The sequence below is a fragment of the Vombatus ursinus genome, unplaced genomic scaffold (assembly GCF_900497805.2).
Source record: "Vombatus ursinus unplaced genomic scaffold, bare-nosed wombat genome assembly UNPS02011334.1, whole genome shotgun sequence".
In the NCBI taxonomy this organism is placed as follows: Eukaryota; Metazoa; Chordata; class Mammalia; order Diprotodontia; family Vombatidae; genus Vombatus; species Vombatus ursinus.
The window spans coordinates 3,206,031-3,230,027 of NW_020951112.1; the positions used below are offsets into that span (position 1 = coordinate 3,206,031).

Here is a 23,997-nt window from a genome sequence, read left to right on the forward strand (position 1 = left end):
AGGGTTCCAGGACACAAAAAAGGTTAAGGCCGCCTGAATTAGATGATTGCTAAAGTCTTTCCCAGCTTGAGATATCATGATCTTATACAGTAAGGCTAAGATAAGCTCATCAGATTGCAGAGAGAAGAGGAAAAAAGACAAATACAAGGGATCTCTGGAAGGAGGCAGATTTTCTCTCTGCAAGTTTTTAGAAGATGGTGTTCTATCAGGCATCTGTCCTCTGCAGAGAGAGTGACAAGTGCAATCCCAGAAAACCACTCCTGGGAATGAATAATCCTGCGCCAGCTCACAGACAGAAATGCTTTGTCTTGGTCTAAATTTTGGTGATTTTTTTTCTCCCAATTTCTGCTCACCTTTCAGGCAACCAATCAATCATCAAATCAAGCTTGGAGAGGGAGTTTTTCTTGATGCATCATCCCTTCTGCCAGAGAAGCAATGAGGTGGGCACAGTGAATACGGAATCAGGAAAGACCTAAGTTCAAATCCTGCCTCAGAAACTCACTAGCTATTTGACCCTGGACAAGTAAAGTCCATTTCCCTCAGGTTCAATTTCTTCATTTATAAAATTAGGATAATAACAGCACCTGCATTCCACGGTAGTTGTGAGGACTAAACGATAATCAATAGCACTTTACAAATCTAAAAGCACTATATACATGTTAGCTATTATAATTACCTGCCTGCTCTGACTTATGAAATCACTAAATTCCAGATTTAGAAGGGACTTCAGAGGCCCTCCCCTGTACAATATGAACTCAAAGCATACACCCTAGGGCAGGTAGTTGGCGCAAAGAAGAGAGCAGTGGCTCTGGAGTCAGGAGGACCTGAGTTCAAATCCAGTCTCAGACACTTGATACTTAATAACTGTGTGACCCTGGGCAAGTCACTTAACCCCAATTGCCTAACCAAAAAAAAGCATAAATGCTTCCTTTAGTCATTCAGCCAATCAATAAGCATTCATTAAGTGTTTTCTATGAGCCAAGCCCTATGTCAAGCACTGAGAATACAAAGAAAAGCAAAAATAGAGCTTGCTCTATAGGAATTTACATTCAAATGGGGTAGACAGCATGGACGTGACTGTTTACACACAAAATTTAAGTACAGTGTAAATGGAAGGTGATCTCAGGTAGAAGGCACTATCCTCCCAGCTGAGGGGGAAAGGGGACAGGGCAGACCTTTCACAGGTGAAATTTGAGCTGAGGCTTGAAGGAAGTCAGGGGACCCAGGAGACAGAGATGAGGAGGAAGGCCATGCCAGGCGGAAGAGACAGCCAGTGAAAAGGTACAGCATCAGGAGACTGTCATGTGCGAGGAAGAGTAAGAAGGCCAGAATAGTTAGATCATAGAGGCGTTGGAGGGGAGTCAAGTGTTGTTGTTTGTCCTTCCTTTCTGAAGAGGACCAATGATATCATGGGGTGTTGTCTTGACTCTTGTGTGAATTGGACGTAAGTGCAGCAGAGTTGCACAGTCATTAGCCTCACTCTCTCTTCCAGAATCATCGAAGTCCAGTGGCAGGACAAAAATCAAGACAACTGGTGATGGCCCAGATGCAGTGGATGACCTTGGCATCTTTGATGTCTGACCAACCTCTAAGTGCTCCATGGCACCTGCTTCAGTCACCTTCATGGCCATTGGAACAAACTGTTCTCATCCACCCATTCCTCCAAGAGAAGTCTTCACACACTTGGGGTAGATATCTCTCTAACTCACCAGCAGGTGTAAAGTCTGTCGGCTACCCTCAACCTGGTTTAGCCTGTCTGTGGAGATGGTTTTACTGGGGTGTGGCCACTGTGCATGCTTCTTGGAGCCACAGGTGACAGTTGAGTGCCAGGTGGACACCAAAGGTGGATGAGCAGCCCTCAAAGGGCCTCAGTAAACCCTCACAGAAGAGGGGCTAGTCCTTCCTGAACACCCCATATACCCCATATACCAAGTGTAAAGAGATGGGAAAGGCAGGAAGGGAACAGGTTGTAAAGGGCTTTAAATGCCTATGGAGCCTACATAACAGTGTTTCGGAAACCTCCCCTTTCTAATCTCTTATTCCATAGACATCCTTTTTGTACTTGGCTCATTTTCAGTGGCTCATTACAAATCACTCTATTACTCTATTTAAAGGCATTTCTTATTATGATACTATATTTAAGAGAAACAGAGATGTGGAAAGGACCTAAGAATTCATTTCATCCACACTGATATTTACAGTTGAGGAAACTGAGGCCCACAGAGTTTGAGTGACTTGCCCAAAGTCTGGTTGGTATATTATAGGATCATAGATTTAGAGTTAGAAAGGACCTTTGAAATAATCTAGTTCAACTCCCTCACTTTGTAGATGCAGAAACTGAAGTTCAGAGAGGTTGAATCACTTGCCAAAGGTCATAGTCAGAGGCAGGAATTGACCTGAGTCTTTGATACTGAATCCAGCATTCTCTCCAATACACCACCAAAGTCTTTCCACCATGGTTAGCCATAGTTCGTACTCCTCTGATACTTGGGTTCAAGGTCACTTCCATCAAGAGGAAAACTTTATTGGAATATTCAGATGTTTTTAAGCTAGATAGAACTGTGAGAAAACGCAAAGCATGCTTTATACAGAACTCAGTGGCACAACCTGGCAGTCAATAAACCTATTTATTGTCTCCACCTGCATCACAGTGGTTATTGATGGGGGAAAAAAATCCATCTCAATCTGTAATGAGCTAATTTTCTTTCAACTACCAGGAGTTTCTTAAGGAAAATAAACCTAAACAGCATCACAGAAAGCCACTGAACAGAACTTTTAGGCATACATAAAAGTCTTAACATCATTCAGGAGGTAAAAGTTACTATATCAATTCACTTGATTGAAGAATAGAATTTAAAATCTTTATAACTTTGAAATTTACACTAAACTGTTTTTTGGAGTTAACTAGTTTTGGTTCTGCAACTAATAATGTTTTCATCATCTACTGACTGCCTTTGAGAAATACACTGTGATGATAGATCTATCACTGGGAGAGGGGCTGTTGTCTGTTCACTCCATGCTTCTATGAAATACTCCTATGTCATTAGATGGCTGGGAATGTGGGAGAGGGGCCAAAGGAAATATCTACTTTTGGTGAAAGCTTTAGGGACCCAGTGACTCATTTGGCAGTATAATCAATTTCTTCATCCTTAGAGGCAAAGTGATGGAGTAGCTGACATGCTGGTCCCAGAGTAAGAAAGACCTGGCTTCATCTCCCACCTCTGGCATTTACTCGCTGTGTAGCCACAGGCAAATTCCTTAACTTTTCCCTGAACTTCTAAGGCACTGGGTGATCTGTGTGGCATCTACATGTATTCTCAGAGAGGCACATTATGGTGCACCAGAGATCTCAGGGTCAGGTGAATTTGAATATTATAAATCAGGCACAATGGAAGCTTAGAACTTTTTTTTTTATTCATTACATCTAGATTATGTTATTTATTCCTATTTAAATTCTAAACTGAGGGCCATTTCTAAGGCACTTTAAGATTTTTCTCAGTACTACTAGAATGTAAAGCTCCTTGAGGGCAGGGACAATTTTTGCTCTTTATTTGTATCCTGAGCACTTAGCACAGTGCCTGGGACATAGTAACCACTTAATTACTTACTTGTAGATTTATTGACTGACTGATAAAACCCATATAACCCTATGCAAAAGTTAGCTATTATTGTTATCAATGCCTTACTAACATTTGGGAGTCAGGAACATGTGCAGCGAGCCTCTGATGGCATCCCCTCCTTTGATTAGCCAAGTGGAGACAGTTACAGAATGTCTGCTTGTGCCCAAGTATCTCTCTCAGCTTTTCCAACACTCATCCTCACAACTCTCCCAAAAGCAGGCCCCTCAGCCTCACCATGTGGTGAGATGTTGTGAAAAGGCTCTCTGTTCATATGTCAGATCCCTGGAACCCTGGCTTTAGGGTTTTTAAATTGCTTTCCTCACAACAGCCCCATGAGGGAGATAAGATAGTGCATGAGCTCAGTAATGCAAGTATTATTATCTCTGTTTAAGGAATATAGGAACTGTCTCTGATAAGAAATAGAGACTCAGAGGGGTTAAAGGATTTGGCCAAGGTTATGGTGTGGGGATAATAATAGCACCAACCTCCCAGTGTTGTTTTGAAGATCAAATAATATATGTAAAGTGCTTTGCAAAACTTAAAGCACTTTATAAATGCTATTATTATCATTACTGAGACTTATATTATTAATTAGCTATGCATTAGGAAAATTTATTTGACAGAAGCAGGAACTAGGAACACCAGTAGACTGTAGCAAAAATTCAGAGGAGAGAGAATAAGGGTCTGAAATAATCAATGTAACTGGAACATGGAATGGATTTGACAGGTATATCATTGGGATTCAGTGATTGAACCAGATGGGGGCAGATGAGAGTGGGGACAAAGAAATCAAAGATAACTCTGAGGATTCTTGACTTAGAGAACAATGGTGCTGTAAAGCATCAGGCAATTTGAAACATAGGCTCATGAGATCATAGATTTAGGGCTGAAGGGGACCTAAGATACCATATGGATTTGAAACTCTGCAGGAAAATCAGAACTGCAGCTTTGGATTTGGGAGTCACTCAAAAAGAGAGGACATTTGAAGGGATAATCAGGTTAAGATCACCAGGAGAGAGTAGGAGAGAGAGAAGGAGGCCACTAACAATTTTGGAAGAATGTCTGTATCTAGGGGACTGGAGGGAAAAAGAGGAATCAGAGAAGGAGAACTGCAGAATCAGGACAATGTCAGAGAACCAGGAAGACTTTGAAGGATGGGTTGATTTTATCAACACCAATGTTATACAGAGATGAAGGAAGATGAAGGTGAGAAAATAACCACTGACTTAGCAAACAAGGTTATATCTTGGACAGGACAGGCATCTGCAAAATTGTGGAATGGAAAAGAAACAGGGAGAAGTTAAAGAGGCAAGTATTGATTCATCTCTTGAAAAATCTGGGGAGAAGTCATAGTAATTATTTTCTTGGGAGACTGAGGGCCAGACCTATGATGCTTGTTGATTAATATTATTGGGTCAGGGAACTCTATTAATATAGATCAGCATAATATAATTAATATAGATCAGCACCTGTTCAACAGAAGCCTGGAGCACTGAGAAGCATGGAAAGCTGTTAAAGACTTTTCAGGAGTCATACAGTCAGTACAAGGGTCACAGATAGGTTTACTCCAGATATACCCATCTCCAAGTCCAACACTGTCCATTCTACCACCTGCTCTCTCACTTAATCTCTCTAGACCATATTTCTCATTTGTAAAGTGAGAGGGCTGTGTTAGATGATCACAAGTCCCTTTCAGCTCATAATAGTCTATGGTTCTATGTTTAATGTACCCCCTTTTTTTTTTAATTCTAGTCCGGACCTGTGTTTTCACTGATGAGTGAATTCCCACATGGAAACTCCCTCCACTGATGCAGGATGGTAACTTTTGCAAATTATAGTGTTAGAGGGGTGCATGGAGACACTGAGAGGCTATGCAATGTATCCAAGGTCACAGTCTATGGCCAGTACAAACCTGGTTTCCTGACTTCTAGGACTATCCCACACTGTCTAATAACTAGGTAGAGAAGCAAAATTGGTAATTCAATACCAGATTCTGACCACTAGAGGTCTCAATAGTACACAGTCCTATCAGTCTTTAATTTCTAGGAATTATCATTTTCATTCGTAGGATCATAGATTTAGAGCTTGACAGGACAGTAGAGGCTATTTATATTTAGTCCAATGCTTTCATTGTGCAGATGAGGAAATTGAGGCCCAAGTGGAATTAAGAATTGTGGCAGTCTACCCACCCTACACTCAGTTGAAACAATGTGGTTTTTAAATAAATAAAATTAATTTTAAATAAAACAAGTCAAGGAGTACAATTTTTTCCTAAGATAGGAAAAATAAATTTTGACGCAGGGAAGGTAGAGCTAGATGAGGTCCTAGAAGCCTGGAATACTCAAATTAGAAGGGATTGCAGAGGTCATTTAATCTGACCTAAACATAAACATAAATCTCCTTTTACAGCATTGCTGCCCTTAAGGTTCCTGTGAAGGTCTAGGGTTCTGTGAAATGGTAAAAACTCAGTTGTTCATTTCAAGTCCCAAGAAAATGCAGCAAAACAAGCCAAACAGGTCTCTGAAGATACACTTGGTTCAAGCATGCTAAGGTATTCATTCACACCAAACGACTTAATTCCCAAAGGCATTCATCAAAGATAAATGGAGATGATGCTTCACTGTGGTGGCAAAGTTTTCCAATTTTTTCTGGCCTAAAGGACTGGGCCATGGCCTCTCTGCAAAACATTATTTCCCCTACATTGACGATCAGTGTGGTTCACCACCATTGACTGGACCACAATAATCAGTTCTGTTCATAACGCTGGCTGGTACAGTGACGGTTCCATACATCATCTATAGCCTCAGTTACTGAATCCAGGACATAATGTAAACACAGAAAGTATTTTAAGTAGCTCATTGGGAAACATCTGATTGCTGACTATTGCTAAAGTTGACTTATCCAGCCTGTTGGGAATACTTGGGCTACTGGTTACTCTAACATGCTTATATCACAAAATAAGAGAATTTCAGAATCAGTTGGGACCTCACAGATCATACAGTCCAGGTACAACAAGTGGTCACCTAATCTCTGCAGGAAGATCTAAGGTAAAATGGAAAGCAATTGAATGAAGAAATTATGGAATAAATTCCCCGGGTAGTAGGGTTAGTAGCAAGGGCACATATGAAACAGCATTCAATCTAAAAATATCTATTGCCTTCTAAGGCAGCTCATCTTTTTTTTTTCAGATAGCTCTACTAATAGGAATTTTTTCTAATAAGCCTAAATTAGCTTTTTTTGTGCTTCAAGTAATCACAGAATTTAGATTTGGAATGGATCTCAACTTCCTAGCCTAACTCATACATGAAACAACCCTGATTATAACATATTCAATGAGTGGTTGTTCAGCCTCTACTTGAAGACTTCCAAAGACGGGAAACTCACCACCTCTCAAGGCAGCTGATTCCTCTTTAACTGTTGACAGCCTTCATGATGATCTCAACCCCACGTTTGCCTCTTTAGAACTTCCAATCATTTCTCCTGGCTCTGGCCTGTGAGGCCAAACAGAACAACAGCCCTTCAGATAATACTAGAAGATGGTTCGTTGCTGTCCTCGCTTCCACTCCCCACCCCCATCTTCTCTATGACAAACCCCTTAAATCAGTCATCATAAGGAATAAACTCAAGGTTCATTGACGTAAATGATCATTGAAAAATTCACTCCACTTAGCTCAGGAAAGACATCTGGAGGCTGCCATGGAAGTCAAGAGAAGAGAGGCTTGCTAAATAAGTGACATGGTATCCAGAGGTTTCCCCTTGAGACTATCATGTTGAACTTGTATCATTGTCATAGGGAAAGACAGTGTTGTTTCTTGGTTCTTTTGTGTTCACAAAGAAATACAATGATGAGATCCTAGCTAATTTCCTCTTACCCTTCATGTCGCCAGGCTAAGGGATATGTTTTATTCTACACATGAAGAAAAACTGGACTTTAGGTTTGGGTATGTGGCTAATGATCTCTGTGGTGGGAATCCCAAGCAATCACCATAAACTTAAGTCCATACAAAGTCGCTGGAGGGAATATAAGAACGGGACCACATTAGCCACCTAATATGCTTGTGCCAGTTACATGACTCTGGTCGTGACAGGTATCCCTACATGTACGCAGGTGATAAGCATGCTGCCCATCTTTGTGACATATTCTGCTGACAACAGAGCTGACTGTGACACAACGGTGTTGGGCCAACTTCAGTTAGGGTCACAACTGGCTTCCACTTACTGAGACCCCAGGCAAGTGCTTTTCCATCCCTGAGCCTCAGTCTCCTCTGAGATCTCAGTATCTCTCAAGGTCTCTTTCAGCTCTAACATTTTACAATTTAAATTCCAATTACCAAAATGAAGATGTGTTGTAGGAGTAGCTAAAATGTTAGTTCACAGAACTTTCTGGTAATCAAGATTTCTTCAGTTGCTCCTATGGCATAGTCTAAGGAATCTTGACTGTCCCAACTACTCTCCTCTTGGATGAGTTTCAGTGAATCAGCCTCTCTCCTAAAAGGTGGCACCCAGACTGAACACAATACTCCAGAACAGTGAGACACATCACTATGTTTTTCTTAATGCTAAGATCAAAGCTGCTTTTTTGGCTACTGAAATGGTGGCAAATAGAGTTTGTAGTCACTCCATTAAAGCCCCCTAGTCTTTCCCACACAGACTCTTATCTAACCATACCACCCCCACTGTGTCTTTGTGGAGCTTTGTGGAACCCAATGAATGATTGAATATCCCTAATTCATTTCTTTCTGGATTTGGTCCATCAGTCCAAGAGGGAAGAGAAGAGAGAGTCCAGTATGAACTGGAGTAGTTGGGAAAGGCTTTGAAAGACATGGATCTTGAGATGGATGTTGACGGGCAGAATTTGGAAAGGTGGAGAGGAGGCTGAGAGGATGTTATGTGCTAGGGCAGCAGGAACAGTATGACTAAAACATGGGCATAAAGCTTGGCATTCTCAAAGGTTTGTAAAGAAACCAGCCTAGTCAGGTAGAATTTAAATTTTTTTTTAAGTAATGCAAGGTTAAGATTAAGGGATGTCTGCTGGCAACCCTTACTATGGACAGTCCTCCACCTTACACTCCTGACTAACAAGCTAGGTCATCAACACAGACAACATCCAGTCTGTGGTTGACTTGAAAGGAATAGATCACATAGCAAATGCAGCCTCTGGAGTGATCCATGACAGATAGGCACTGTAACAAAATGGAGCACAAGGCTTGTGACATAAATATCAAATGAAAAGAAGACTCACCCCCAAAAGCATTCAGTCTAAAATTATCCTCATGTTGTCATAACTTTGGCAATATATGTCAAAGAGGAAAAGGTTCCCATATGTTTCTGCAACCAGAAAGTGACCTACTTACCTAAACACACATTTTTAAAAAAAAAAAAAAGACATTAAAACTTGGCATAGGTTTTTATATTTTAATACTTGAATGTTTAATACTTAAAGCAAGTTGTGCTAGTAAAAGAAAACCAATATAAATAAGTGAATCCAGAGTCAAGTATTGAATCCTCATAAAATTGGATATAAGAATGTCAGACCTTCTCGGTAATGTAGGATTTTTCTTTCAGTCAGCAACAAACAGCACGAACATGATTGTATTGTAGACAATTAACACTGTCCTTTTTGATCTATGCTCATATTAACTTCAGCAGCTTATTCAAGACCAAACAATTTTAAAAAAGAATCAGTGTTGTGATTTCTTCAGAAGTTCGCCCTAACACATTCATTACATTAACAATATGCGGCAAGTAATTAAAAACTTATTGCACTGTTTTTAAAAATCAAATCGGACATGATTGCTTCTTCTAAGAGCTTTGGCAATTTGAATCGTACACTCAAACTTTATCAAACAACAAAATACAACTCTGAAAATAATATTCTTTCGCCCTCCTCCCCTCTGGGTCATCTGGGTCTAATAAAAATGTTAGATTTTCAGATATTGAAAAATATAACAAAATGGTAGCTATCTGGGACACATTTTGATGGCATTTAGGGAAACTAACTGGTTGAGGTGATTCAAATCTTGGGGCAGGATAAAACAATGTCTAATTTAACAGATGTGTGCCATGAGAATAGCTGAAGAGGGAGGTCTCCAGGGCTAATAAGCCACACTACTACGCTCAGTCGGTGGTTAAGAAACATTGCTTTTGTTTGGAGCCACGGTTTGGTTGGCATGGGTTTTCACCAATGACACATATCACAGCTCATCTATGTCACACAGCAGACTGTCTCCAAGAGCTTGGCACAGGCCAAGTAATTAACAGTTCCCAATGGCTAGCCTGGTAAACTTTGCTAGACTGGTCCTCAGATGATAAGCATGGAGTCTGCTGCCAGGCCCACACTGGAGGCTTGGCAGCACCTGCCAAAGTCTGTGCTGTGCTGATCCAGCTGTTAGGAGCTGCAGGGAATCTCTACATGCTGATGAGGCAGCTGTGGACTCCAGGGCAGAAGGGAGACCAGAGGCCATCCAGCCCAACTCCTTCAATGTGTTGATGTTAGATGCCAAGAGAACTTTCTAATTCCCTAGTTTAGTATGCAGAAATGTGTATATATTATACAGCCTGTTTTAATACATTGGCTTCCTGAAATTTCAAAAATGAAAAAATATAAAAATATGAAAGTTCTAGAAGGCCACCAGTAAAGAAATGTTGTCCTGCATCTCAGTGTGGACTTAAAAGTCTTTCTTAAATGCAAGTTGCTCATCTCTTAAAAGTGCATTAACTTTTAATTCACCAATGGGGACAGAGACTTGACCAGTGATTTCATTGGCACTGGGAGCTCCCAGATAAGGAAATTCCCTCTCCCACTGCACGTCGGCATTTTCATGGTTAAATGGATTGTCCAGGGTCACACTGCTAGCATGGGTCAACAGTGAACCAATTCTCCATCCACTGGTAACTCTAAATTTACTAATAAGGGCAATAATTTATGAACTTCTTGTTGAGAAAGTTAACTGTCTTTGAAAAGCTGAGCAGGCTCTTCCCAAATTCCCTGAATACCAGCAGGCCTTGGCCAACTGTTTGGTGAATATTCCTTTTAAACCAACAATTTTTTTTTTGTCTTTGTAGTTTCCAACACTTCACACAGTTTCTTGTACATAGGAGACATTTAATAAATGTTATTTGAATTGAATTATTTGAAACCACATTTGTAACATTATGGTCATTCCAAAAACTGACCTATTATATAGCCCCATATATTAAGAGCATCTGAGAGACAAGGCACTTATTTATTATAGAAGGTTTCCTGGCTTTCTAGACTGCAGAATATTGACAATCAATTTAAGTCACTGAAAATAAGTTTCTAAAAATGTATACTCTGCTTTTTTTAAGGCAACTGTGACTTAAGTTAAAAATATATCTAAAGCACAAAAGTCATGATTCACTATAAGAACCTGCAGGAAAGGATACAATGTAACACCACAAAGACAAAATATCCTAAAAGCATAGTGCCTTAAAACCGCTACAACTGAGAAATTGAACACTTTAATGTATTTACAAGCTCCGCATCCTCCTAGTCTATTATCATGACACGATTTAGCTCTATCTCCTTACTATGGGGCTGTAACTACAGAAACAAATGTGTCCCACTGATTGATTACCTGAATTCTGAAGAGATCCTTGCTCTAGGTTGAGGAAAAATGCATAACTTTGAGAATGTAGTTAAAATGGACAAAGCTAAGTTCTCTAAAGAACGAGAAAAATATTTTCTGAAAGACAATTTTTAGAGCACCACTCAAAATACATCTCGTCTTTCACTTTAAAGATTTTAATCTAACAGAATTTTGATGTTCACCTTTCTAAATGTCAACCCGTCTTACGAAGTTCAACAAAAACAGTGTTAAAAACAATTGTTAGGATTTTTCTAAGAGCTACTGAGTCCATTTTCTCCATAAACTTTGCACGTCAAGCCACCTTCTAAAGTACAAAACATCTGCACATTTGCAGATAGCAGATTGAACCACGTTTAGTTCCTATCTACAGTACAGTATTCACAAGTCAATAAATTAGGCCCAAGCAGTAAAATGTTATTCATGGTAACATCATGCATTTGCTGAGTTCAATCCAGAGTTTGTCTGGGGGCACTCATCAAGAAAATTAAAATAGTTTTTAAAAATCTACAGTAATTCAGAGTAATCCCAGCCTAATCATTAGCAAACAATGATCGTCTGCTTTATGCCTTCTTGGCAACGCTGAACAGGAAAGGTGGGGTGACCTTGTTGTAAACAAGTGCTAAAGCTACAAACTGGGCTTAGTGTTGCTTACAGGACACGTTACAACTTTATAGTTGACATTTTCATAGACTGGCACCGGGACAGCCATAATTTCAGTAGTGTTATTGAATTTTTCAGGCTTTCTTGCACACGTAGACATTAGCAGAAATGCTTGAACAGGACACCACTTCCATTAGGGGCACTGTCACAGTGTGCCCTGAGCTTGAAGGTCCTGGGCGCCATCTTTTGCTGAAAATGCCCACTTATTCTGAGCCAGATGTGACCTTCAAGATCCAACCAAATTCCCTCATTTTAGAGATGAGGAAACTGAGGCTTGCCCAAGGGCACACCTGCAAATAACAGCCAGAATTCAAATCCAGGTCTTCTTACTCAAATCCTGTGTTCTTTGCAGTGCTCAGTATTTTGTGTTCTCCCTCAGTACAGCTCACCACTTCAAACTCAGACACAACAAAGCAAAAAGACCTTACTGAAGACCTTGAATATCTAAATTAGATTCTTTTCTTATTTCGTGTGCTTGCTTCAACATAACTCATTTTTAATTACTTTCTAGCTTTCTTATTTCCAGTCATCACAAAATAATGGTCATCTTCCTTTTTCTTCAGAGTGGGCTTCTCACCATCACTAGCTGTTTGCTTCCCAGATAAGAGTGGCTTCATGGTTGGAAGAGCCATGGTCCTGCCACTCTTTGGTGGGGTTTTCATCAAAGGCTGACCCTTTGTGGTGGGCTGGGCGCCCTTTACTGAAGTCTGTGTTCTGATGGAAGACTGTGAAAGCTTTACAACTGACAATGGGGTACGTCCAGAAGACTTTGAGAGGCTAGACCCCGTCGGAAGACCTTTGCTCTTATTCTGGGAAGGTTTTTTAGTTTCAGAAGTCACATTCTTACCATTTGGTCCCAGCAAGGTGGCCACACGGGCTGTTTTCGCAGGCAAAATGGAGGCTGCTGAAATTGGTTGGTTTAAATTCTGGACTGATTTGAGCTTCTGTGGCTGGACTCTACTTGTGTGCGGCCCTCTGCTGGGTGGCTGAGATTGTGCTGTTGCTGGTCTTTCCGTTGTGCTTTTAGTGCTAGATTTTGTCATTTTTGTAGGGGACTGAAGAGATGGGGAAGGCTTAGATCCTAGCCTGCTATTTGTTGTGGGAAGCTTGGGAGGCTTTGGTGATGCTGACTGAGACACTGTACCATGCTTAGAAGAAACAGAATTGTGTTTTAACTGCACAGAAGACTTCTGTGAAACTTGAGCAGGAGGCGGCCTGCCCCCTGAATTCTGCGCTGGTGGGTGCTTGACTTTGGGGTGATCAGGGGACAAGACACGTTTACGTAGAGACTCAGAGACACTCGATGCAGTCTTCAAAGAAGCAGAGGAAGACGTGCTTTTACTGACTGGATGGGCAAGAGACGATGGCTTCTTTGGTGCTCCTTTTGAACTTGTAAGATGTTGAGGAGAAGCAGTTGTTGATGAATTTGGTACTTTAGAATGTCCAGAGTTTGAGTGACCAGCTTTTAGTGAGCTGGGCAGAGGTGGTGTAGGGGTGGCACATGCCTGAGCAGGAGACTGAGGGCGTTTGCTAATGGCCTGCTTCTCTCTGGTTCTCAGCACGGCAACTGGTGTGCCAGGTCTCGAATTTTGCTTCTGAATCATGTTGACAGCCGACATTGGGTCCATTAAAGGTGGTGCGGGGGATCTGGCAGGTGAATCTGGAATACTCTCATTAGAAATGCCTTTTTGAAATGCAAGGATTTTTTGCTCCAGAGTTGCAAATTGCAACACTCGGCAGGGGTCATATTTAAGCAGAAAACCTTGAAGAGTATCCCAGCCTCCACCAACACGAACCATCACATGTTTGCCATGAAGCATCTGCCCAGGTAAAGAAAGGGAAAAAGAAATCTTGAGGTTCACATCTCATCCTGAATGGGTTCTAAAGAATGCACAAGCATATCAGCTGTTTGACTGCATATAGAATGGTGGTCTGCTGGTATGACATGGCAAATCAAATTGTGAATTTAAAAATGCCAGGCATATTCCAGCCATCTGTCATGAAGCAGCCATGATAAATTGCACATTTCACAAAACCCATCTCCACATTCAACTAGAGACCTGGAAAGTTATTCAGCTAATGGATAGCTATCTGATAGGAGTGTTTTTGTGTATAAACATTTAGTGAGCTGAGGGAGAAGGCTATAAGGACAGAAATTAATGAAAGGAAGAAAATACAGAAATTGGACACAAGTTTGAGAGTAAAGAGGAAGCTTGAAATTAAAGAGAATATAGGAGGGGAGAAACTCCTTCAGAGCCACCTGCTCCCTTGATGTTCTCAAGTTAGAACGAAGCAGACAATGATGCAAGCAGTCCTGGGTTTTGATCCTCTTATTAATGGCAGAAGTAAGAACTCAAAGCAAAGACAGAGCTAGAGATGAAGCATGTGGCATGGCCACCAAAGGGCGCTTGGGTGTTATTTCATGGCTAACTTAAATTAACAGTCTTTTTTGGGGGGACACAGGCTTCAAAGCCTCCTGTTTCCTTTTTATTTTCACTAATTTCAATTTATCATTACATGTGTTATCTTTCCCTTTTCTTCTTGCCTTTCAAATTGGTTGTCCTTATTAAACTAAAGGATACTCTAAATTGGTTGAGTTGGGACAAAAATGTCAATTCTATTCATCATTATGCCTAAGAAAACTATGCATATTCTCTACTAAAAGTATTTGACTATGAACAAACCATGGTCACTATAGCAAAAATTCCATTTTTTAATGCAAAAAAAACCAAAAACACTCTTCTCCCCCAAAAAACACCTTGCTACTTCTGACATTAGTTAGAAATAACCACCTAAGGGTTAATTAATATTCTAAAGTAAGGTGTATGCAGCAACAGCAACACACACACACCCACAGCCCACGTTGTACTTACTCTTATGAAAAGTATTTTGTCTCCTAATCTGTAGCGCCCTTCAGACAAATATTCAATGGAAAATCGATGAGAACAACTACATGGAGGATCTTCAGCAATGTGCTTAACCTAAATTTTCAACCAAAATTGAAGACTCAGTATAACAGCATTGTATTGAAAGCGAAGGTTAACAAACAAAACGTGGTGAATAGCTGGTGAAATCAAATTGAAATATGAAGACTCAAAAACGATTTAGGAACCATTTACTACTAAGGAAGCAGGTAGGGATGGAGTTCCAGATCAGACTGAAAAGTGCCTAAGGAGAAAAACAACACTGGATGGTTGTTTTTAAGGGTCTTAGGATCTAGTCCCAGACAATGAGCTACAAGGAAGCTCCCAAGGAAATAGAGAAAGCCATATCTTCTGGATTCATCCTTTTGGTACAGATACCTATATAGATGATAAACTCATAAAGGAATAACACTGATTTCTAGAAGTTACACATGCCTAGGAATTCAGATCTACTCTTATACCATGGCTAATGAAAAACTTGAGATTTCTATAGACACAATGTCTATAGACCCTGAGCAATCAGGGTCACTTTTACTTTAGTTCACAAAAGACACCTGTCATTTGTCTGAACTGTGATTTCCTCCATTTATTTCATTTATTGCCACCTGTCACTATGAGACAATATGCTTAAGTCTCAGAAGTTGTGTGAAACACAGTTGTGTTTCCTAGGGGAGGTCCAATCTCAAACAATATGTTTTACAAAATAGTTCTCAAGAAGGTACAGGATAAAACAAGTTATTACATGCCTTACATAACTTAAGCTTAAAAATATAACTAAAAATAGGCCTCTAAAGAATGCTAATAACAATTTGCTATTCACATCGACATTAGCCCAATTTCTATCTTTAGCTACAATACATAAGACACTGTACAAAGTCTGTTGATAGATGTGTAAAAAAAAAAATAACACTTTTTTTTTGTTTTGGGGGTGGATTTTTTTTTTGTATTCTAAGCAGAATGATTCATTCCCTTCAGGAAGGAAATTACCTCTACTTCCTGCAAGCAAACTAGTTTAGACTAATTATCTGAATGCTGGGGCAGCAGGCGATAGGAATACAGAGGGGGCCTACAAGCCAAGAAATAGAAGGTTCAAGTCTCTGACCTGTCCTGGCTGTGTGACCCTAGGACAAGTCACCCAAGCCCTCCATGCTAGATCTAGGCAGCTCTCCAACTCCAGAAATGGCAGAACAGGAGCTGATCTGTGTTGGTGCCTGAGAGTTCTGGATACTACTGAAATCAATGATCCAGTCCCTATCTCTATCTGAATACTATTAATGTTTAACCATTATAACTTTAGGCCACAATCTAAAAGAAAGTAAGGTGAATCTAAAAGAAGTCATTTTAATTTTTTTGTCCATGATGAGTAGTATTTCACCACTGTGCATACTAATATTGACTATTATTAGTTTCATTGTGTTAACAAATTGTGTAAGTACAGGTGAGTATTTTATATTCTGGTAAGGAATTTTTTAGACCAGATTTTTTTAAACCATAGACTACATAAATGTGTCTATCGAATTAAAAATGACCACTTTCCAAAAGTAATGGTAGGACAAGTGAATAAGCAGTCATTTTTTTCATAATGTTATCCTGTGAATCAAGCACTAAGAGAGAACACAAAAATCCAAGAAACAAAATCAAGTCTTGCCCAGGACTAAGAACTACTCAATGTTTATGACTTTCAGCAGTCTTTCTTGAGCTGTCATTACAACATATCCCTAGGCACTACTGGAGTTGAGGACAAGGATCATGTGAGGAAACAGCCATATAAAGCTGGCCTCACTCACAGGCCAAGAAAGGTATGACTGGTACTTACAGCTTCATGAAGCTCTCCCTGCTGACAGCAGGACTTTGGTGGGCTGTCCGGCAGGAGAGACCCAGAGGTATTTAGCAAAGTTTCTTCTAGTTCAATCTCTTTCTCAAGTTTTATTAATACAGGTGGTTCAACCCCATATCTGGTGGAGGAACAGGAGGAGAGCATTGGAAGGGGGGGAGAGGGAAGAAAAGAACAGGTTATTGAGATAAAAGTCTGGTGCAAGTCATGCAAAGACAATGCTTGGTCAATGCATCAAACACATCTCATCAGATTTACAATAAGGGTGTCAAAGGCCTGGTAACGTGCCATAAAATAATTTTATTGGGACTGATGAGAGTTTCCTAACTCCTGAAATTACGAGGGTTCACAGTGTGGCCCTCCACCTATTAACCTTCACCCTGGTCACATCCCCTCTTCCTGTCATACATTCCCCTGATGACTTCTTCTACTCCAATCCTGCAAAGTCCTTCATCGGTTATACATTGTTTATAGACAACCACAGCCACCGTGTGTCTCTCCACTGTCCTCTGTGTGATATTCATGCTTAATTCTTCAGACACTCTTGTATTCCATATATTTAGCCTGCTATCTGCTGAATCAGTTTGGGGAACACCTTGAGGGCATTAGTTGGGAACCAGGAGAAGCCCAAGTGGTTCCATCCCATAGTCACCCTGGATGACCCTCCTTCATATTTAAAGAGGACTTACTTCCCTTTGGGCAGCTGTAAGCCTTTGTCTTTTCCCAGTGTGTACATGAACTATTTTATAAAGATGAACAAAAGTCATTCCAAAATACAGGCTACAAACTTAAAATCAAAGTTCTTTTGAGAGGAATAAAATAGCTTAGGATCTGATTAAAGATCAACACAATTATAGGGTAGACTCAAATTTGGGGGAAAAGAAATGACATATTCAGGTCATTCTGGCAAATCCAGTTGAGTGAAGCTTAGAGAAGTCAAGCCATTTGGGTTATACCTTCGATTAACCCATTATGACACTGGACACTGAAGGGAAAGACATTTATTTATTGCATTTTTTTTTAAAAGAAAGGAGAAAAAGGAATCTGTGAAGGAAGTTCAGTTCCTTTGTTCTAATGAATGACTTTTATTTTCTGGTACTGCACTCCTTTGCCCTGAAGTAAAATGGCTAATTATTTTTTAAAAATTAAGCATCAAAAGTCTAGAATTTTACTAATTACATACCTTGATACAATTCTCCCAATTTCCAGAAGGCAAAGATAAACTTGTCTTGGATCTTTGTGTAAAACTGTGGAAAATAAAAAAAGTTATATTTTACTGTCCAAAATTAAACAAGCGAAATGTTCTTCTGGCATGGAAGAAAGCTGTGAAAAAGAACACTAGAGCACTTGAGTGTAAGCTCTCCAAGGGCAGGCATGCTATTGTTTGTGGAACTGTTTCACTGACTTGTTGAACAAAGTAAGACACTATCACAATGACCATCATTTAAGAAAAGTAACAAGAAACTCTGAAAGAAGGTAAGATATTCTGATAACCTACATATTTATACTAGGAATTTTCATGTTCTTTAAATATTTCTCTATCACAAATATAAAATATGCCTAATAAGGGAAGGTTGGAGGAGACCGAACAGTGAAAACTCTGCATCCTGATACTTACAGAATTTCTCACATACAAAAGAAATCAAGATTTAAAACCACAGCTAGTTTATATTTCCCCAGCACTAATGCTATCATGGGACAAAACCTGCGGATCTAAGACCTAACCTGGTTTAGCCAGAACTACACTCCAGTGCTGTGTGGCATCAACTTTCTTTACTTGGCAAATGATTGAGTTCCTCTGACTCATTTTCACCTTCTGGAATGTTCATACTAACTACCTACTTCAAAGGGACAGTAACAAAACAGAACCTCAAAAATGAAGAGCATTCTCCAAATAGGACATATGACGGTAAGGTCAAGCAGAGGATCCTTGTTTCTGGCTTAAGTAACAGTGCCTATGAGAACTCACTCTAGTTGTACTGAAAATGGAAATTGGCCAACCTAAATTTAAGCTTTCCTTTCCCTATCTTTCAGTTTTTCACCTCTGTTTATTTTTATCATTTTCTCATTTTGCACTAAAAAGTAATGGAAAGTTTTAAAATATTAATCCAATAACGGCAAAAGAGTTGGCTTGCTGCTTGCTGGCATACTTTCCTGTTTGAGAAGTGGGAGAGTCTGTGACTTGGAGTTCTTTACATTTTCCAGACAGAAGTTATTGTTCTAAAGTAGTCGAGCCTAAGTCTTACTACTGGAGGATGGAAAGCAATCTTAAATAGCTTAGTCACTAGGGCATTTCTCCTGGAAACATGTAGCATGGCCTGCCTCTTCCCTCCAGCTGCCAGAATACCCTGGGGATGGCTTCAGAATTCTGTTCCTCTACTGCAGCACTGCTGCAAGGCCCTGGCAAAAGAGAGAAAGGCACAAAGGATGGCCAAACATCTTGGAACCCCTCAGAGAACAAGAATAACTTAGCACTTAGCTTAGAAACCATTTTCATGTTATGGTTCCTTCTAGATGGCCCCGGCATCAAGTCAGGCCATGGTGAAACGCATTCTCACCAGGAAGGCAAAGTGGAAAACTCCATCTTGCTCCCTCCCAAAGGAAGAAAAGTAGGTCTGAGAGAACTAGCTGCTGCTTGTGATTTCTGGAAACCATGTCTGCCATAAAGATGTCAAAAAGGATCAGCATCCCTTCACGGCCTCATGGCAGAAGTGGATACAATTCGATAAAAACCCAAAGACCTTTTGTGTTTCATTTCTGTCCCTTTCAGAAGAAAACAAATATTTGGGTAAAATGTCCTTTAAGAGCCTGTGTTAGATTATCACACCATCTTCACCATCACGTGGACGTCTGTGCTAATTTAAAGTTAATGCAAAACCACATCAATAAACCTTGAGTAGTAATAAATCTCTAGCAACTCAGTCATGTCACAGTGCACAGTGCACAGAGCACTGGGCCTGGCTGGAGTTAGGAAGACCTGAGTTCAAATCTCATCTCAGACACTTATTAACTATGTGATCCTGGGCAAGTAATTTAATCTGTTTGCCTCAGTTTCCTCATCTGTAAAATGGGGATAACAATGGCACCGACCTCCTAGGATTGTTACGAGGATCAAATGAGATAACATGCGTAAAGCACTTAACACAGTGCCTGGCACATAGTAGGTGCTACACAAACGAGGGGTGGTAGAAAAGGACAACTTTTCCAAATGAGTTCTCAGAGACTTCATTCCATCTGGACAATGAGCAGGACATGTGTGGCTTATGAGGCAAGCATCTGATCAGGTATTTTCACAATCAAGGTAAAGAGAAATAAATGGTAACGCATCTTTCTATAGTGCCACTTAATGTCAATGTTAGCTCCTAACACAGGGTCCTAAGTTCAGTTAAGAACATTTCTGAGGCTGGCTCACTCAAGCATGTCAGCTGTCTTGTGTGTGGAAAGCTTTCCAGGTGAAGATTGTTGCCACCGAATAAAGACTGTAATATTTGTGACTCAGAGCCTGTGTGATTTTCCCATTGTGTTCCACATCTTTAGGAGATTCAAGGCCTGCTATTTGAGTCTGTTATTTAGAGCTTTAAAAGGAAAGTAAATGATACAAAAATGGTTTGTCAAACTTTTAAAAATAGTGAAATATTCACCTAAACCTTCAGACTCAAAGAGATAAGTCTCATCAACACCAACACGCCTGCACCAGTGAAGGAAGTTTGCAGTATTGTCTCTAGCAAAGAATGAGCCTGATGGGGCATCTTTTTTACAGGGAATTTTTCTCATTGGAAAATCCTAGAAATTAAAAATATGCAGAAATCAAAAAAGGATAAAATAGACATACATTTCTATAAGCTGAAAAAGAAAGTTCAACATATTAACCATAATCATAAAATACTTACAGAATAAAACTGATTTGGAAAAAACAATTGTTATGTTTCATTTTCCTTTCATTATAGTCTAGTTTCCTTTCAATCTATTCATTTCTGTACTGTTTCCTTAGGAAAATAGCCCAGTTAAAATTAGCAGGAGAAGGCCTGGTTCTCCTACCAGCTTGCTAAATGACCTTGGGCAAATCACTTTTTCCTCTGGTCTTTAGCTTGCTTAACTGTAAAATAAGGAGACTGGACCAAAGGTCCTTCCCTTGGGGTCTGGAGACCCTAAAGAGACCCTTGGATAGATTTCAGGGGGTCTATGAACTATGATGGGGAAAATATTATCTTTACTTTCACTGACCTCTAATTTTCACTATTTGCTTCCATTAGGATTGCAAGCACCAAAGCAGAGCAATGTTGGGCTTCCCCAGTCTGCCAAAAGAAACTATGACATCAAACAAGTTAAGAATCCTTGCACCACATGACATCGAAGGCCTTTCCAAGCTTTTTTTTTTAATAAAAAACAAAACAAAACAAAACAAAACAAAACGCCTTTGTTTAAATACTTCCCAGGAAAAGTAGTGCCTCATGTGATTCTCCTAATTTGTCTTCAGTCTCTTAAGACCCTGGGAATCTTTTCAAAAGCAGAAAAGAGTAACAGACTAAAAGGCAATATGTCACAGGAGTGAGAAAGATGGTCTGGAAGTCAGAAAGACCTAGGTTCAGACTGGTCTCTGACACACTGATGAGTGACCCTGGGTAGGTCACTTGTCCTCTTGGTGCCCCAAATTCTCTAAATCTCCAAGAAACAGACAAGTTGCCAGCCTGCATTAAGTGGAAGGAGTTCTCACTGCATGAGTCTCCACACCCAGGAAATTATAGGTTTCTCCTCAAATCGCAATCATTCAAAAAGACCAGAAGCCTTTTGGACATACTTCTTCACATTATAAGAGTACAGAGGGTCCTTCAGCTCTTAAAGAGGTTATCAGAGAGCATGACAGGTAATCTGTGATTCAAGAGCTCTGAAAACAGACACTTCCAATTTCAAAACAGACACTTCCTGATGATGGATTCTACCATGTAAAGTGGCCCAAGTTTAGCTCAGACAATCTTTTGTTGATTAAAGAAAATGAAATGCGCCCTCAGCTTTTTTTTTCCCCAGTTTTGTCCTAGACTTAAAGAATAAAAAAAAATTAAGTCTCTCTATCATACATCCAATTTAACAATTGCTTCCCACATGCATACTATGTCAAGCACCACACTAGCTCCTGTGAAGGGTACAAAGATAAATAAGACCCAGGGTCTACTCTCAAGCAGCTTACACTCTATTAAGAGAGTTAAGACTTTAGCCCAGGCGACACAGGTAGCAGGTAGTAAGTGCTAAGGGAGATGTGACCAAGTCCTGCTGATGCTGCCTCCAGAGCACTCACGCCCCCGCCATCTGCCCAGACACCGTGCTCCCTGTGACTTCCTCTCAGGACTTCAGGCACAGCTTCCTCACTGCTCTCCCTGCTTCCAGTATCTCCCTTCTCTAACTCCCCAGGGCAATGATGCCAAACTAACTTTCTGCCTCCCTCTGATCGCTCCCATCTCCTGCTGAGAAGGGCTCCATGACAGGGTGAATGCCAGGTCCTAATCCAGCTATTTACAGCCCACCTCGATCTGGTTCCAATGACCACCCACTTCTTTCTTACTCTTTGTTTTCACACTCTCTTTCCACCTTCCAAGCATTGGCCCTCCAGCCATTCTCTGATCTTGTCTGACCAGAGCGGGCCTCTCTGCTCAGGCTACTCCCCACTCCTAGTGACTAGGATGGCCTCTTCCCACGTCACCACACATTAAACCCTTGAAAGCCCAGCTCCATTTCCACTTTCTCCATGAAACATCTCCCCAAATACACTCCAAAGTGACCCCTCCTGCTCCAGATCTCTCGGAGCTCAGGGTCCCCTGATGCACTTAGCATATTCTGACCCATCCTTACAGTTATTTAGGTAGGTGTCTAATCTCCCAATGAAACTGTAAATCCCTAAGGGCAGGGCCTGTACCATTTTTATTCACTGTATTTTCGGGGCCTTGGCCACAGGAGCTTAATCAATGTCTGTTGAACTGAATTCAGAGGGAGAGATCACTTCTGGAAGCCTTCATAGAGAAAATGGCATTTGAAGGCTGAGTACAAAAATCATGAGTGAACATTGCAAGCTGAGAGAGCAGTTTAAACAGAGGGAATGGTAAAAGTAAATTTGAGGAAGTTATACTTTTTTTTTTTCGATTCAAAAGTTATCTGAATTCGTTCCACATAAGTAAAAGAATATAAGAACAGAGTTTATTTTATTAAAATGAATATATACATATACCATAAACCAAAAGGGGCAATTTACCAGAAAATACATTCTGGAGACGCTGGGGCTGGGCTTTGTTTTCCAAAGAGACACAGTGATTATCTTTTCAACCAGGAAAGCACTCAGGGAATAGGGAGTGGCCCAGATTAGCTAGAGTGGAGGATATACAATAACTAGGGGAATAGTGAAGACATAAGGGTGAAAAAAGAGACTGGGGAATCAGAGAGCCTTAAACAGTAGTAAATTAGAACCTGTGACCATCTCTGCTGACATGTAATCTTAAATAAACATTTTAAAATAGGTTAGTGAAAAGAAGTTACCATTCAGGTTATAACACTATTACAAATTTTTTAAAAAGGTGACTCACCCCTAGTTCCTCAGAATCACAACATGTTTTAATTGTGTTTTGCAGAACATTGATCAGTTGGCATAGAAGGACACCATTATCAAGTTCTTCTAATAATCTTTCTGCCTTGACATCAACACCTAAAAATAGACTTAAAAATGAGGATTCTTCCAAAGACACCAAATTTAAGCAAAAAAGAGAACTCAACATAATATATTATTACGCTAGTAAAATCATTTTGTCATTTTTTTTTTTGGCTAGGCAATGGGGTTAAATGACTTGCCCAGGGTCACAAAGCTAGTAATTGTGAAGTGTCTGAGGCCAAATTTGAATTCAGGTCCTCTTGACTCCAGGGCCAGTGCTCTATCCACTGCGTCACCTAGCTGCCCCGTAAAATCATATTGTCAGCTGAATGGAGGATGGATTTGAGTGGGCAGAGACTTGAGGCAGAAAGACCAATTTGAAGAATATTACAGAGGTCCAGATAAGGTCCAGATGATAGGAGCCTGAACTAAGATGGTGGCCATGTGAGCAAAGAGAATAATAACAAAAGCACAAAGCTAAAAAACAGGCATATAGACTTACTTTAAAACATTTACCATTGTAAATACCTATAATTTTAAATTTTATTAGCCTGAAAATGCTGACCACATCAATTATAACATATTCTTCTCAGTATTCAACCCTAACACTTGTGTGTTTGTGCGCAAGTGTGAACACACACGTAGGGAGGGGCATGTGAATATACACACATACACACACACACACACACACACACACACACACACACACACACACACA

General features: G+C 40.2%; 1 protein-coding gene across 4 annotated transcripts in view; it reads right to left on the minus strand.

The window, feature by feature from the left end:
- Nucleotides 1–9,049: 9,049 nt before the first annotated feature.
- Nucleotides 9,050–23,997, minus strand: part of GAS2L3 (growth arrest specific 2 like 3) — a 49,489-nt gene continuing 34,541 nt past the window's right edge. For all 4 annotated transcript variants that reach the window (XM_027855854.1, XM_027855855.1, XM_027855853.1 and 1 more), the window contains 6 exons: nucleotides 23,218–23,336; nucleotides 20,290–20,431; nucleotides 17,832–17,895; nucleotides 16,631–16,769; nucleotides 14,764–14,871; nucleotides 9,050–13,710 (listed from right to left, as the gene is read on the minus strand). In XM_027855854.1, coding sequence (XP_027711655.1) covers nucleotides 12,391–13,710; nucleotides 14,764–14,871; nucleotides 16,631–16,769; nucleotides 17,832–17,895; nucleotides 20,290–20,431; nucleotides 23,218–23,336 — 1,892 coding nt within the window. In that variant the 3' untranslated portion in view covers nucleotides 9,050–12,390. The remainder of the gene's footprint in view (nucleotides 13,711–14,763; nucleotides 14,872–16,630; nucleotides 16,770–17,831; nucleotides 17,896–20,289; nucleotides 20,432–23,217; nucleotides 23,337–23,997) is intronic.